General features: G+C 42.3%; 1 protein-coding gene across 1 annotated transcript in view; it reads left to right on the top strand.

Annotated features, from left to right (window-relative positions):
* ppp1r12c (protein phosphatase 1, regulatory subunit 12C) overlaps positions 1-14,385 on the top strand; it is a 76,022-nt gene that overhangs the window by 45,534 nt on the left and 16,103 nt on the right. The window contains exons 8-14 of the mRNA XM_060918927.1: positions 6,445-6,521; positions 6,629-6,741; positions 8,364-8,431; positions 8,580-8,710; positions 10,922-11,009; positions 11,935-12,049; positions 14,075-14,190. Coding sequence (XP_060774910.1) covers positions 6,445-6,521; positions 6,629-6,741; positions 8,364-8,431; positions 8,580-8,710; positions 10,922-11,009; positions 11,935-12,049; positions 14,075-14,190 — 708 coding nt within the window. The remainder of the gene's footprint in view (positions 1-6,444; positions 6,522-6,628; positions 6,742-8,363; positions 8,432-8,579; positions 8,711-10,921; positions 11,010-11,934; positions 12,050-14,074; positions 14,191-14,385) is intronic.

Raw genomic sequence — 14,385 nt, 5'->3', positions numbered from 1 at the left:
TAAGTCACCTTCATGAATTTTGGGACTTCTCATTCGAATTGTATCTCCTCTCTCAGTTCTGATCGATGTTTTGGGTAGATCTTCTCTCAGGGAACAAAACTTGGTCATTTGTTTATTTTCAGTTAAATCGTGTCTCCTCCCTTAGTTCGCAATGGAGTTCAGTTCTGATTTGTTTTATTTGAAAGAACTAGACCTTCTGCACAAAACCTGGTCATTGTATTGTCAATTTTTTGCGAACAAATTAGTCACCTTAACAAATTTTCTTCTGACTAGAATTGTAGCTTCTCTCTCATTTATCATGGAATTCAGTCCTGATCAATGTTTTGGGTCGATCTTCCTTTGGGGAACAAAATTTAGTCCTTTTTTGGTTTTCCTGTTGTAAACAATTTGTCATGGAGGTTGGTTCTTTCTCACATTTCAGTTCTGTTTGATGTTTTGATAGTCATGGTTGTTTTGATGGCAGGCCAGATGAGCTACTACGTCCTTGACGTTCTGGTTTCTACAGTAGTAACTTGCACTGGGACTTGTACGGTGGATGCTCCACGTCAACAAGTAGTACTGTGCAAAAGTCTTAGGCACGTTTAAAGAAATGCTGGAGCCCAAAAATGGCTTTAAAAATAATGAAATGAAATGTTTCAACATATCTCATCTCATTATCTGTAGCCGCTTTATCCTTCTACAGGGTCGCAGGCAAGCTGGAGCCTATCCCAGCTGACTACGGGCGAAAGGCAGGGTACACAATGGACAAGTCGCCAGGTCATCACAGGGCTGACACATAGACACAGACAACCATTCACACTCACATTCACACCTACGGTCAATTTAGAGTCACCAGTTAACCTAACCTGCATGTCTTTGGACTGTGGGGGAAACCGGAGCACCCGGAGGAAACCCACGCGGACACGGGGAGAACATGCAAACTCCACACAGAAAGGCCCTCGCCGGCCACGGGGATCGAACCCGGACCTTCTTGCTGTGAGGCGACAGCGCTAACCACTACACCACCGTGCCGCCTGTTTCAACATATATTTAAAAAAAAAATTATATATACGATAAACAGCAGTAAGCCATTATTAAATGAAAGAGTCAGTATTTGGTGTGAGACGAGTCTTTTGCTTTTTAAAAAAAAATAGTAGTCTGAGGTACAGTGAGTGCAGTTTGATAAGGAAATGAGCTGTAGGTTTTACTGAGCATCTTACAGAACCAGCCACGGTTCTTCTGGACACTTTGACTGTCACACTCGCTTCTTCATTTTGCACCAAAACCCAGTAGCCTTCATTATGTTCTCTTTTTTTAATCTGAAAAGTGCTCTCTTATGGAATATGAGCTTAGTGTCGTATCGACACTTTCTCAGATATTAGTGCTATATCTATATCTACTATGGTGACCTACAGCAGCATTAAAGGAGCTGTGAAAATATCTGGCAAGATATGTCATGCTTATAATGACAATCTCTCATATTCTTCACATTTGAGCTATTAGGCGATGAGTGGCTAGATCAAAAGCCCTTTCTCACAAAATAATAACTGCTGAAATCATCCCAAACCATGCAACCTGTCTTTCAGTCTGAGACCTTTTGGGCATAATTCTAAAAGATATGTTTTTTTTTTTGTTTTTTTTAAAGAATAGTAATTTTTAAAGAATAGTAGTCTGAGGTACAGTGAGTGCAGTTTGATAAGGAAATGAGCTGTAGGTTTTACTGAGCATCTTACAGAACCAGCCACAGTTCTTCTGGACACTTTGACTGTCACACTTGCTTTTTCATTTTGCACCAAAACCCAGTAGCCTTCATTATGTTTTCTTTTTTTAATCTGAAAAGTGGAATATGCTGCTCAGATATAATTTTTTTTCTGTAACATTTAATTTTGTCGAGCGGCACGGTGGTGTAGTGGTTAGCGCTGTCGCCTCACAGCAAGAAGGTCCGGGTTCGAGCCCCGTGGCCGGCGAGGGCCTTTCTGTGTGGAGTTTGCATGTTCTCCCCGTGTCCGCGTGGGTTTCCTCCGGGTGCTCCGGTTTCCCCCACAGTCCAAAGACATGCAGGTTAGGTTAACTGGTGACTCTAAATTGACCGTAGGTGTGAATGTGAGTGTGAATGGTTGTCTGTGTCTATGTGTCAGCCCTGTGATGACCTGGCGACTTGTCCAGGGTGTACCCCGCCTTTCGCCCGTAGTCAGCTGGGATAGGCTCCAGTTTGCCTGCGACCCTGTAGAACAGGATAAAGCGGCTAGAGATAATGAGATGAGATTTAATTTTGTGCTGGAAAACAAACGTTTGGAACGCTAAAATGTTTTTGTACTGACTCGATAATACTGAAGTTATAAAATAGGAATCTGTAACAAAGTTTGCGTGGAAAAAAATGGGGTGCCTAAAACTTTTGCACAGTACTGCATGCAGTGGTGCTTGAAAGTTTGCAAACCCTTTAGAATTTTCTATATTTCTGCATAAATATGAACTAAAACAACTTCAGATTTTCACACAAGTCCTAACAGTAGATCAAGAGAATCCAGTTAAACAAATGAGACAAAAATATTATACTTGGTCATTTATTTATTCAGGAAAATGATCCAATATTACATATTTGTGAGTGGCAAAAGTATGTGAACCTCTAGGATTAGCAGTTAATTTGAAGGTGAAATTAGTCAGGTGTTTTCAATCAATGGGATGACAATCAGGTGTGAGTGGGCACCCTGTTTTATTTAAAGAACAGGGATCTATCAAAGTCTGATCTTCACAACACATGTTTGTGGAAGTGTATCATGGCACGAACAAAGGAGATTTCTGAGGACCTCAGAAAAAGCGTTGTTGATGCTCATCAGGCTGGAAAAGGTTACAAAACCATCTCTAAAGAGTTTGGACTCCACCAATCCACAGTCAGATTGTGTACAAATGAAGGAAATTCAAGACCATTGTTACCCTCCCCAGAAGTGGTCGACCAACAAAGATCACTCCAAGAGCAAGGCATGTAATAGTTGGTGAGGTCACGGAGAACCCCAGGGTAACTTCTAAGCAACTGAAGGCCTCTCTCACATTGGCTAATGTTCATGAGTCCACCATCAGGAGAACACTGAACAACAATGGTGTGCATGGCAGGGTTGCAAGGAGAAAGCCACTGCTCTCCAAAAAGAACATTGCTGCTCGTCTGCAGTTTGCTAAAGATCATGTGGACAAGCCAGAAGGCTATTGGAAAAATGTTTTGTGGACAGAGGAGTCCAAAATAGAACTTTTTGGTTTAAATGAGAAGCGTTCTGTTTGGAGAAAGGAAAACACTGCATTCCAGCATAAGAACCTTATCCCATCTGTGAAACACGGTGGTGGTAGTATCATGGTTTGGGCCTGTTTTGCTGCATCTGGGCTAGGACGGCTTGCCATCATTGATGGAACAATGAATTCTGAATTATACCAGTGAAATCTAAAGGAAAATGTCAGGACATCGGTCCATGAACTGAACTTCAAGAGAAGGTGGGTCATGCAGCAAGACGACGACCCTAAGCACACAAGTCGTTCTACCAAAGAATGGTTAAAGAAGAATAAAGCTAATGTTTTGGAATGGCCAAGTCAAAGTCCTGACCTTAATCCAATGGAAATGTTGTGGAAGGACCTGAAGTGAGCAGTTCATGTGAGGAAACCCACCAACAACCCAGAGTTGAAGCTGTTCTGTACGGAGGAATGGGCTCAAATTCCTCCAAGCCGGTGTGCAGGACTGATCAACAGTTACCGGAAATGTTTAGTTGCAGTTATTGCTGCACAAGGGGGTCACACCAGATACTGAAAGCAAAGGTTCACATACTTTTGCCACTCACAGATATGTAATATTGGATCGTTTCCTCAATAAATAAATGACCAAGTATAATATTTTTGTCTCATTTGTTTAACTGGGTTCTTTTTAGGACTTGTGTGAAAATCTGATGATGTTTTAGGTCACATTTATGCAGAAATATAGAACATTCTAAAGGGTTCACAAACTTTCAAGCACCACTGTATAGGGGAGAGTGGGGTAAGATGAGCCACTTTTTACATTTTTCATCATAACTACATGTTAAAGCCATTTTTGCTTCCAGTCTACACACCATACCAAATTTCAAAGTGTACTGTTACTATCTGAGCAAAACATAATTGATAAGCTCTTATGGTTAGAGTGATATTACCTCTTGAAAAAAAAATGTCAAGTGGCTCAACTTACCCCATGCACGGGGTAAGATGAGCCACTGTGTGGGGTAAATTGAGCCAACACAAAACATGTTAGGTTAACAAAGTAAACAACTTTTATTATTAGAAATGCAATCAATGAATCAAGTCAAGTCAATCAAGTGGGGGATAGGGCCGTTGTATAGAGAAGGGGAGATGAAGAGAGAGGTGATAGAACGAGGGATAGATAGGGATAGATAGGGAGGGATAGATAGATGGATAGAGAGAGAGATATGCGTAGATAGATAGAAAGAGGGATGGTTAGAGAGGGAATGAGAGATATACTATATTATAGAAATTACTAAAACAGTAGAACAGTGCCAAAAAAATCTTATTTCTTTCAGTAGGTTAAAACATTGCTAAAACATGCAGCAATCATTCCATCAATCATTCAATCATTTCATCATTATTCAATGTTCCAAGCGTTCAAATGGCAAGGGAACACCATTTGCCTCTCCCTCCGTGCTGTCCCCCCAACAGTAAAGGGGCGGGGCAATTTTTTCACAATATCCTGTCTTGACAGGACAGCCTCATCTTTCTCTTTGAAGACAAAGGTTGGCTTTCTTGCAGAGCCATGGCATGACCGGCTTCTTTTGAGAAATCTTGCCTCTATTTCGAAGACATCCAATTTGATTATCTGGCCAATGAAGAAATGCACTTTCTTCTTCCCCGTGTATTTTGCCACAACATAATCCCCCACATCTAACAACTGGTCTTCCTCATCTGATGTCATATATATATATATATATATATATATATATATATATATATATATATATATAAATATAAATATAAAATGTTGTTGTCATATATGACCAGTAAATGTGAAAACTTAAGTGTCATCCATATTGGGTAAGCTCAGCCACCAATGGGGTAAGTTGAGCCAGTGGCTCAACTTGCCCCACATCTAATGGCTCATCTTACCCCATGGCCACCATTTTGTAGAAAAATGCTAATAAAGGGGATTAGGCTAATCAAAATTATTTTTATTAGCATTCATATCATAGCTTAGAAAGCCACTAACTTAACCCTAATGTGTCTAAATATTATTCTACTTTTGTCTTCTCTAAATCATCTTCACTGTGGACAAACATGGAATTGACTTAGAAAGCACAAAAACACATTTTTATAAATATGTCCCTCACTTAGTTTGACATGTGGTGCTCCTCTCCACAAGTGTAAGTAAATGGTCCCGGCCCCCTTTGAACGTGGTCACATGGTCACATTTGTTTACTGTTGCTTAGAAACAGGGGGTGGCTCATCTTACCCCCTGGCTCATCTTACCCCGCTCTCCCCTATAGAAATTGTGTAATTGTTGATCTGGTTTTCTGTGAGGCGATCGTTCACTCAGTGCTTTTTAACAAAGAAAAGCAGTAACTTTAAGATTCCTGACATGAGATGGTCTTCAGGATGGAGGTATTTGTGTCTGATAAACTTCCAGAAAGAGAAAGGAAGAGAGGCTGGTGAGAGAACTACTATTTAGTTGTTGTTATGTAATCAATAACAGGAACTCGTTTCACAGACTTTTCACAAGATTAAAAATAGCCACAATAGATGGCCTAAAGTATGCGGACGCCCATGCGTTCTTGTTGAACATCCCATTCCAGATTTACTCCCACTTTGCTGTTATAATAACCTCCACCTTCCTGGGAAGGCTTTCCACTAAATTTTGGAACGTGGCTGTGCGAATTTGCTCAGCATTCGTGAGGTCAGGCACTGATGTTGGGTGGGGAGGGCTGGTGTACACTCAGCATTCCAGTTCATCCCACAGATGTTCAGTGGGGTTGAGGTCAGGGCTCTGTGCAGGCCATTCAAGTTCTTCCACTCCAACTTTGGCATACCAGGTCAACGTGGAACTCACTTTGTGCACAGGGACATTGTAATTAGTTCCAGTGGAAGAAAATGCTAATGCTACAGCATGCAAAGACATTATAGATAATTGTGTACGTCCACATTTGTAGCAACAGTTTGGATTTGATGGTCAGGTATCGATATAGTGTACAACTTTCTCCCACTACCTTTGGGCGGGGGGACTCTTTGACTTTTAGTGTATAAATGTCTATGGTACAAGAGGAATAAAACACTCCATGACCTGCTGTTAAAGCAAATAAATGTGAATTAAAAATGTCATTTTTCCTGGGTCTCATGTTTGAGTTTTTGGATTATATTCACATTCAAATAAATCTGTGCCGGAAGTGACTCCTTTTGGCTCCTTATCGCTATTTTACTTACATATGGTTTGTGCATTTTACTTTGCAGTGGCGAACCGAACAGGCCATTAAGGATAAACAGAACGCACAAGCGTCCGCAAACGGCAACGCTGCCAAAAAACGCAGGTTGGAAAAGCAGCCTCACACTATATTAGCGGTTTGTGTCTCTTCGCATCGCAGTATATTCTTTTTATTCATGAGTATTTCTCTCCCTCTGTCGCCGTCTCTGTCAGGAGCTCGGTGTGTAGGATGAGCAGCCGAGAAAAGATGAGCGTGCAGGATCAGTCAAAGGAGCGAGGAATCTCTGGAGGCCTGGAGCTAAACGAGGAGAGAGAGAGCAGTCCCGGTAAAGCTCACTTCAACATGATTGTTCCAAGCATCAGCCTCAATTAAACTGTCTCATGAACGTCATGCTCCATTCATTATTTAGCAAAAGTGTCGAAGTATTAGTTTCTTTTGTTAAAGTTACTTCTGTATGCCTTGTTCAAGTGTAGTAACTAAATTAGTAAGGAATAAGACACAATAAGGTGTGACGAGTCGTCAAAAGAAAGTGTCAAAACTTAACATTCCAGCTTTACCTCTAACTGAAGCGAAGTGTAGACACTGGGGACTCCTTCTTAAAAAAAAAACTAAATAAAATATCCTCATAGAAATCTCAGTCATACCAATTACACACCTTAGGGTGTATTCAGACCAGGATAGTTCGATAGTTCACTTGCTTTGGTCCAAACCAAATGGTTTTTTTTATTTTTTCATTTTGGTGCGGTTCACTTTCACACTGTACATTTTAGTAAGCGGACCAAAATGTGCCAACAAAGCCACGCGCCCTGAGGTCGTTCAGCTATTGGTCAGAGACGACACGCGCACAAAGCGTTAAGTTCAAAAGCAGTCATGGAGGCTTTCCGTGCTGTTATTCTTTTTAATGTCATCAAAGCTATATGTTTTTACTGTTTTCACAATTGTGCGATTACTATGCCGTTGTACAAGTAATTTATCAACGACGACGACAAAGGGCAAGGCGGCTACGGAGGATAGCGCTGATGAGTGCACATCATGTTGTGACAGTTCTGGCTCTTCACGCAATAGATGAATTTCTTTTTTGCGTCGCTAGTACCGCCACTTTTTGAAAGAATGTCCCTGATTTTAATGTAGGTCTGACGGAGTTTCTTCACTTTTAGCCGACATTGTTCTGGGGAGCGCGTGAACCCCTTCTTCTTTTTCTCACTGAATACAGCAAACACGTCGGCATTTTTGTGCGTTCTCTCCAAAAGCTCAGATATGTAGACATCTGCCCATATATCCACAAGGGTACGCGTTTCTTCCTCGGCCCACGTTTGCCCCCTACTCATTTTTTGTACTCTGTAGTCTAGCCTGCCACTGGTCTGAATGACTGAACGACTGTTGTAAGGTTCCCTTGACAACCGAAACAGTGTTTGCACTTTGCGGTGGAGTGTCAAGACTCTGTTTCCCATAATGCTCGACAAACGACGGAAGCTCCCGAGGTACAAAAAAGCAAAACTGTCGGATTAGGTCCGGTCTGCTTTCACACCTCCAAAAGATCCGCACCAGGGCTCCTTTGGTCCGGACTGAGTCCGACTTTGCAGCTCGGTCTCGGTCCGCTTGTTTGGTCCGGACCAGAGTTCGGAGGTTTGTATTCAGACCAACCCAAAAGGTCCGGACCAAGGGAAATTTGGTTCGTTTGGTCATTTGGTCCGGACCAAACAACGTAGGTGTGAATACGCCCTTAATGTACCCAAATGTAAAATGATACCACTATCGCTGAACCACAAACCAATCTAATGAGCAGGTAAGTGTAATCTGTATGTCATATTATGAGAGCCTGAGACTAGTGCAGTGCAATTTGTCGTCTAACAGTGTGAAGGCAAGGTAAGAATGTAGAGCGTTCAGTGTGGCTTTAGTTCTCTGAAATGGAGCATTTTTTTCCTTTTTTTTCTATTTCTGGTGTAGAGACTTCCACAGTGTCAAGTCCGGATACAGAAAGCATCACTACCTCCACGGTCAGCCCTGCTGACAAGGTCAGGTGTTTCATTCACTACCATACGTGCTCTATGTTGTGTGGTTTTTGTCATACAGAAGTTTCCTGGTAATTTATGGTGTATGTGCAATAACTGACACACTGATATTTGTGTACGATTTTTTTAATTTATTTTTTTTTCCACCCAGACCCCTGAAGAGAAGGAAGCGGAGGAGAGAGAGCAGGAGCGAGAGAGCCGTACTGCTCGTGTTCCTCCCACTCTGCAGAGAGGCGACTCTGCCCCAGAGAGCCCCAGCGGTCCCTCTACCGACGGCAAGAAGTAAGAGCACCTCCTACACACCAGCTGCTTGGCAATAATGGGCTTTTATGTACACTGACCATGCTATGAACTACCACATTATTATTTCTGTATATTATTTTACAACTAATTTAATTGCTATCCTTAATCATGAAATGCGTCCAGACCGCTGTGATTTTACATTATTTGTTCATTAGCACAATGACGTACAGTGATGCTTGAAAGTTTGTGAACCCTTTGGAGTTTTCTATATTTCTGCATAAATATGACCTAAAAGTAGATAAAGAGAACCCGGTTAAACAAATGAGACAAAAATATTATACTAGGTCATTTATTTATTGAGGAAACCAATTCAATATTAGGGCGGCACGGTGGTGTAGTGGTTAGCGCTGTCGCCTCATAGCAAGAAGGTCCGGGTTCGAGCCCCGTGGCCGGCGAGGGCCTTTCTGTGCGGAGTTTGCATGTTCTCCCCGTGTCCGCGTGGGTTTCCCCCACAGTCCAAAGACATGCAGGTTAGGTTAACTGGTGACTCTAAATTGACCGTAGGTGTGAATGTGAGTGTGAATGGTTGTCTGTGTCAGCCCTGTGATGACCTGGCGACTTGTCCAGGGTGTACCCCGCCTTTCGCCCGTAGTCAGCTGGGATAGGCTCCAGCTTGCCTGCGACCCTGTAGAACAGGATAAAGCGGCCAGAGATAATGAGATGAGATTCAATATTACATATCTGTGAGTGGCAAAAGTACCTGAACCTTTGCTTTCAGTATCTGGTGTGACCCCCTTGTGCAGCAATAACTGCAACTAAACGTTTCCGGTAACTGTTGATCAGTCCTGCACACCGGCTTGGAGGAATTTTAGCCCATTCCTCCGTACAGAACAGCTTCAACTCTGGGATGTTGGTGGGTTTCCTCACATGAACTGCTCGCTTCAGGTCCTTCCACAACATCTCGATTGGATTAAGGTCAGGACTTTGACTTGGCCATTCCAAAACATTGACTTTATTCTTCTTTAACCATTCTTTGGTAGAACAACTTGTGTGCTTAAGGTCGTCGTCTTGCTGCATGACCCACCTTCTCTTGAGATTCAGTTCATGGACAGATGTCCTGACATTTTCCTTTAGAATTCACTGGTATAATTCAGAATTCATTGTTCCGTCAATGATGGTAAGCCGTCCTGGCCCAGATGCAGCAAAACAGGCCCAAACCATGATACTATCACCACCATGTTTCACAGATGGGATAAGGTTCTTATGCTGGAATGCAGTAATTTTCCTTTCTCCAGACATAATGCTTCTCGTTTAAACCAAAAAATTCTATTTTGGTCTCATCCGTCCACAAAATATTTTTCGAATATCCTTTTGGCTTGTCCACATGATCTTTAGCAAACTGCAGATGAGCAGCAGTGTTCTTTTTGGAGAGCAGTGGCTTTCTCCTCGCAACCCTGCCATGCACACTGTTCAGTGTGCTCCTGATGGTGGACTCATGAACATTAGCCAGTGTGAGAGAGGCCTTCAGTTGCTTAGAAGTTACCCTGGGGTCCTTTGTGACCTCACGGACTATTACACGCCTTGCTCTTGGAGTGATCTTTGTTGGTCGATCACTCTTGGGGACGGTAACGATGGTCTTGAATTTCCTTCATTTGTACACAATCTGTCTGACTGTGGATTGGTGGAGTCCAAACTCTTTAGAGATGGTTTTGTAACCTTTTCCAGCCTGATGAGCATCAACAACGCTTTTTCTGAGGTCCTCAGAAATCTTCTTTGTTCGTGCCATGATACACTTCCACAAACATGTGTTGTGAAGATCAGACTTTGATAGATCCCTGTTCTTTAAATAAAACAGGGTGCCCACTCACACCTGATTGTCATCCCATTGATTGAAAACACCTGACTCTAATTTCACCTTCAAATTAACTGCTAATCCTAGAGGTCCACATACTTTTGCCACTCACAGATATGTAATACTGGATAATTTTCATCAATAAATAAATGACCAAGTGTAATATTTTTGTCTCATTTGTTTAACTGGATTCTCTTTATCTACTTTTCGGACTTGTGTGAAAATCTGTTGTTTTAGTTCATATTTATGCAGAAATATATAGAAAATTCTAAAGGGTTCGCAAACTTTCAAGCACCACTGTAGCACTAGTATGATGTGTGCCCATAAGATACCTGATACCACTATCTATCTGTGTTGATGCATCTGCTGAATGTCTTTCTACTCTCATCAACCACCAGATACCAGGCTCCAGTCCGAGATGAGGAGTCAGAGTCTCAAAGAAAAGCTCGTTCACGTCTCATGCGCCAGTCACGACGCTCCACTCAGGTATTATCCTAGTAAAGTAGGTAAAGGGCATCTATTATCAGTGTTTTCTGTTTGCAATGGCTTGCTGCTGTTTTTTTCTTTTCCTTCGCTCATGAGTGTAACCATGACATATTTGAAAACTGAACACTGCAAGTTATATAGTATGTGCATGTAAATATTCTGATGTTATTCATCGTTTTAAATTTACTCAAACTATTATGGCTGTGAGTGATGATGCATCAGATTGAATATTTTGAAAGAAAGTGTCCATATCTTGTGCACTTTAGTCCACTGTGTTAAATCATAAAATCGCACACTTTGAAAATGGCCTTGGTTCCAGAAGTTTCTTTTCCATTCATTACCTCAACAGACATTTCAGAGAATTCTCAAAAATAGTTTAAAACGTTTTAATGAAATGTTTCATATAAAACCGCAAACATGCACTGTATTGCCTTGGTCACAACCGGCTGTACGTGCTCCTACAGCCGGTCTACGTGCAAGAAACGCACGGAGGGCGCGCGTGTGACGTGCTGATTTTCGAGCCGTAGACTGGCCGCAGAGGTTCTTTGTCATGTCAAACAAACTCTACGGGCGCTTACGTTTTTTTCAGGTTGCAAGACAAACTTGCGGCCAACATGCGTCTTTCTCCATGAACCAAAAAAACGCAGCGATTTGGGAAACGCCAAAAATCACACGGCCAAAAAATCGTACGTCCGGTTGTGACCTAGGCTTATATTGAATTTTTGTCTTAGAAAATGAACTATTGATTCTATAGTCTGTTGTGAAGTTACTCATCAAATTTAGTTTGCCTTTGTATTCAAACTTTTTCCACAAACTTTGCAATCGTGATCCCCCCCCCCCAAGCACTGTTGCTTTTTTTTTTTTAAATAATTATTCTATAGTGTATATATTGCCATTTGTGTAAATATTGTATTTTTATTGGCAGGGAGTGACCCTGACAGACCTTAAAGAGGCAGAGCGAACTGTTAATAGGACATCTGAACCTCAGCCCAGTCTTCAGACTGTCAGTCCTGTTGTCACGGTAACGCCAGCAGAGAGAGGTAAGTGATTCTGTTCACAAGTGCTCCAGTCCTGGAGACTCTCAGCATGTATCTGCACTTAATGTTGTTTTTAAATGGCCTATGACTCTTATTCAGACTTAATGAGCTCTACAGACCAAAAAAAAAAAAATAAGTCCACGAAATGCAGCGTCTTTATTGTATAGTATCGAGAGCTTGTGCATCTGGGCAGTTTTCAACTTGCATAACAATGTTGCATGTGTTTGCAGGAACTGGGATGTACTCCTGCAAACACATGAATAGTAATGGTGCAGCAAGAGAATGTGTCGGTATGCTCATGCCTTTTTTTTTTTTTTTTTTTTTTTTTTGTGCATAGCACAGAAGCAGAGTCACTCGATTCCAGCTGTATATTCTCACGCCTGTGCAGACGCCTACAGCCATGCACACTGTGGCTTCATGTTTCAATAGAATAGCTGCTCTTTGGTGCAACCCGAAACTGGCAGCTTGCTAGAGTCCCCCCCCCCAATCTTCAGGCAGTGCTTATCTTCAATTTAATATTATCTCAACCCCGCTAGCCTGGCATAATTTCACAGGTCGATTTCTCAGAGAGACTTGCGTCCTTATTTAAATTCTCTTCATGTCTGAAGTGGCCAATAAACTGCTTTGCATTTAATTTCTGAATGCAGCTTCAATTTTTGAGCCTGACCTTTTTAATTCCTGCATGAAGGGTTTGGGAATTATGGGTATTCTCTGGCAGCTAGGGAATATCACCTCTCTCGGAGTACTGGGATTGAAAGAGCGCACTAGATAGTTTCCATGTTTTTGGACACTGGTACAAAATGGCAGACCCTCATAAAATAAATGCATATAGGCATCGTTTCAGCCATAGAAAGAAAGCGATTTCAGCTTCAACCTAAAGTCAAGTTTATTTGTATAGCGCTTTTAACAATAAACATTGTAAAGCTGCTTTGCGACAGAATTTGAACGACTTAAAACATGAGCTAATTTTATCCCTAATCTATCCCCAATGAGCAAGCCTGTGGCGACGGTGGCAAGGAAAAACTCCCTCAGACGACATGAGGAAGAAACCTCGAGAGGAACCAGACTCAAAAGGGAACCCATCCTCATTTGGGCAACAATAGACAGCCTGACTATAATATTAACAGTTTTAACATGAGGACAGTTTCGTTGATGTTATAACTCTTCATTGATGGAAACTTGAGTGCAAAACTGTTCATGACACCTGCAGTCCTAAAGTTAGCAAGACAACTGTAGTCCTCAGCCATAAAAGCATTACTGCAAGAGTCCAGAGCGTCCTCCAGGTATAACCCTCAACTGTCCTCATGGGGCCGTCCTCCACAGGAGCGGTGCGATAAAACTCCGACCAGACACAGGGCACCAGGATGGATCAAGCAGGTACGAGGGGCAGAAGAGGCCAGCATCTCAATCCCAGGACCAACATGTAACTCAGAGGGACAGATTGGGGGGGGGAAGAGAGAGAGAAAGAAAACACATGTTGTTAGGTATGCCCTAAAAATGACAAGTATTAAATCTGTGTGGAAGACTCGCAGAGACGAGAGTCTTTACATCAGGCATAACACACAACAATGGCATGTTAATATGGTAAAAAATATATCATGACCTGCTCTGGCTGGATGCTTGATTGGGTGATGGGAGCACACTCCTCAGCAATGATGAGATGCAGATGGGACCCTTAGGGCTGGCCAAGACAATTCAGTTACATTTCACCGGGTCTGGGACATGCGACAGAAAGTCTGACAGCCGATTCCCTGCAGGCTACGATAGCCAGTCGAGGTCTCCACCCTCTCCACCAAAAGATTTCCTGTTGACTCCATGTAACTCAGAGGGACAGATTTGGGGTGGGGGGGGAGGGAAAGAAAACACAGGTTGTTAGGTATGCCCAATGTCACCTGAATAAGTAGGAGCAGTAAAGCAGTAAACGTTGGACGTGGGGGAAAAAAAAAGTTCAAGTCTGACTGGATTAAGCCTTAAATGAAATGCAATGGTAATTACAAACCTAATTAATTTGTGAGTACTCCTCTGCAGACACCGAGCCTGTGAAGGCCTCCAGCTCAGAGGGAGACTCCAAAATGGGTGCGAGAGATCGCCGTAGAGCAAGGAGAGAGAGACGATCCACTGGCATCGCCGCACTTACAGGAGAGGTGAGTAAAAAGTACACACGTCACTGATATGCTCACTGATATTCTGCAGAGATTTGACTGCACATAGTTTAATGGAAATGATGTTTATGGTCAGGAAAGACTCATGTGACCGCCATTCACACTGCATGATCTACATGGGGAGTTGACACCTGTGATACAGCAAAGCTAGAAAAATAGCTTGAACAGCTATGTCCG

Source organism: Neoarius graeffei, chromosome 4 (genome assembly GCF_027579695.1).
Source record: "Neoarius graeffei isolate fNeoGra1 chromosome 4, fNeoGra1.pri, whole genome shotgun sequence".
Classification (NCBI taxonomy): Eukaryota; Metazoa; Chordata; class Actinopteri; order Siluriformes; family Ariidae; genus Neoarius; species Neoarius graeffei.
The sequence above is the reverse complement of the archived record's forward strand: the minus strand, read 5'-3'. Positions and strand labels throughout refer to the sequence as shown.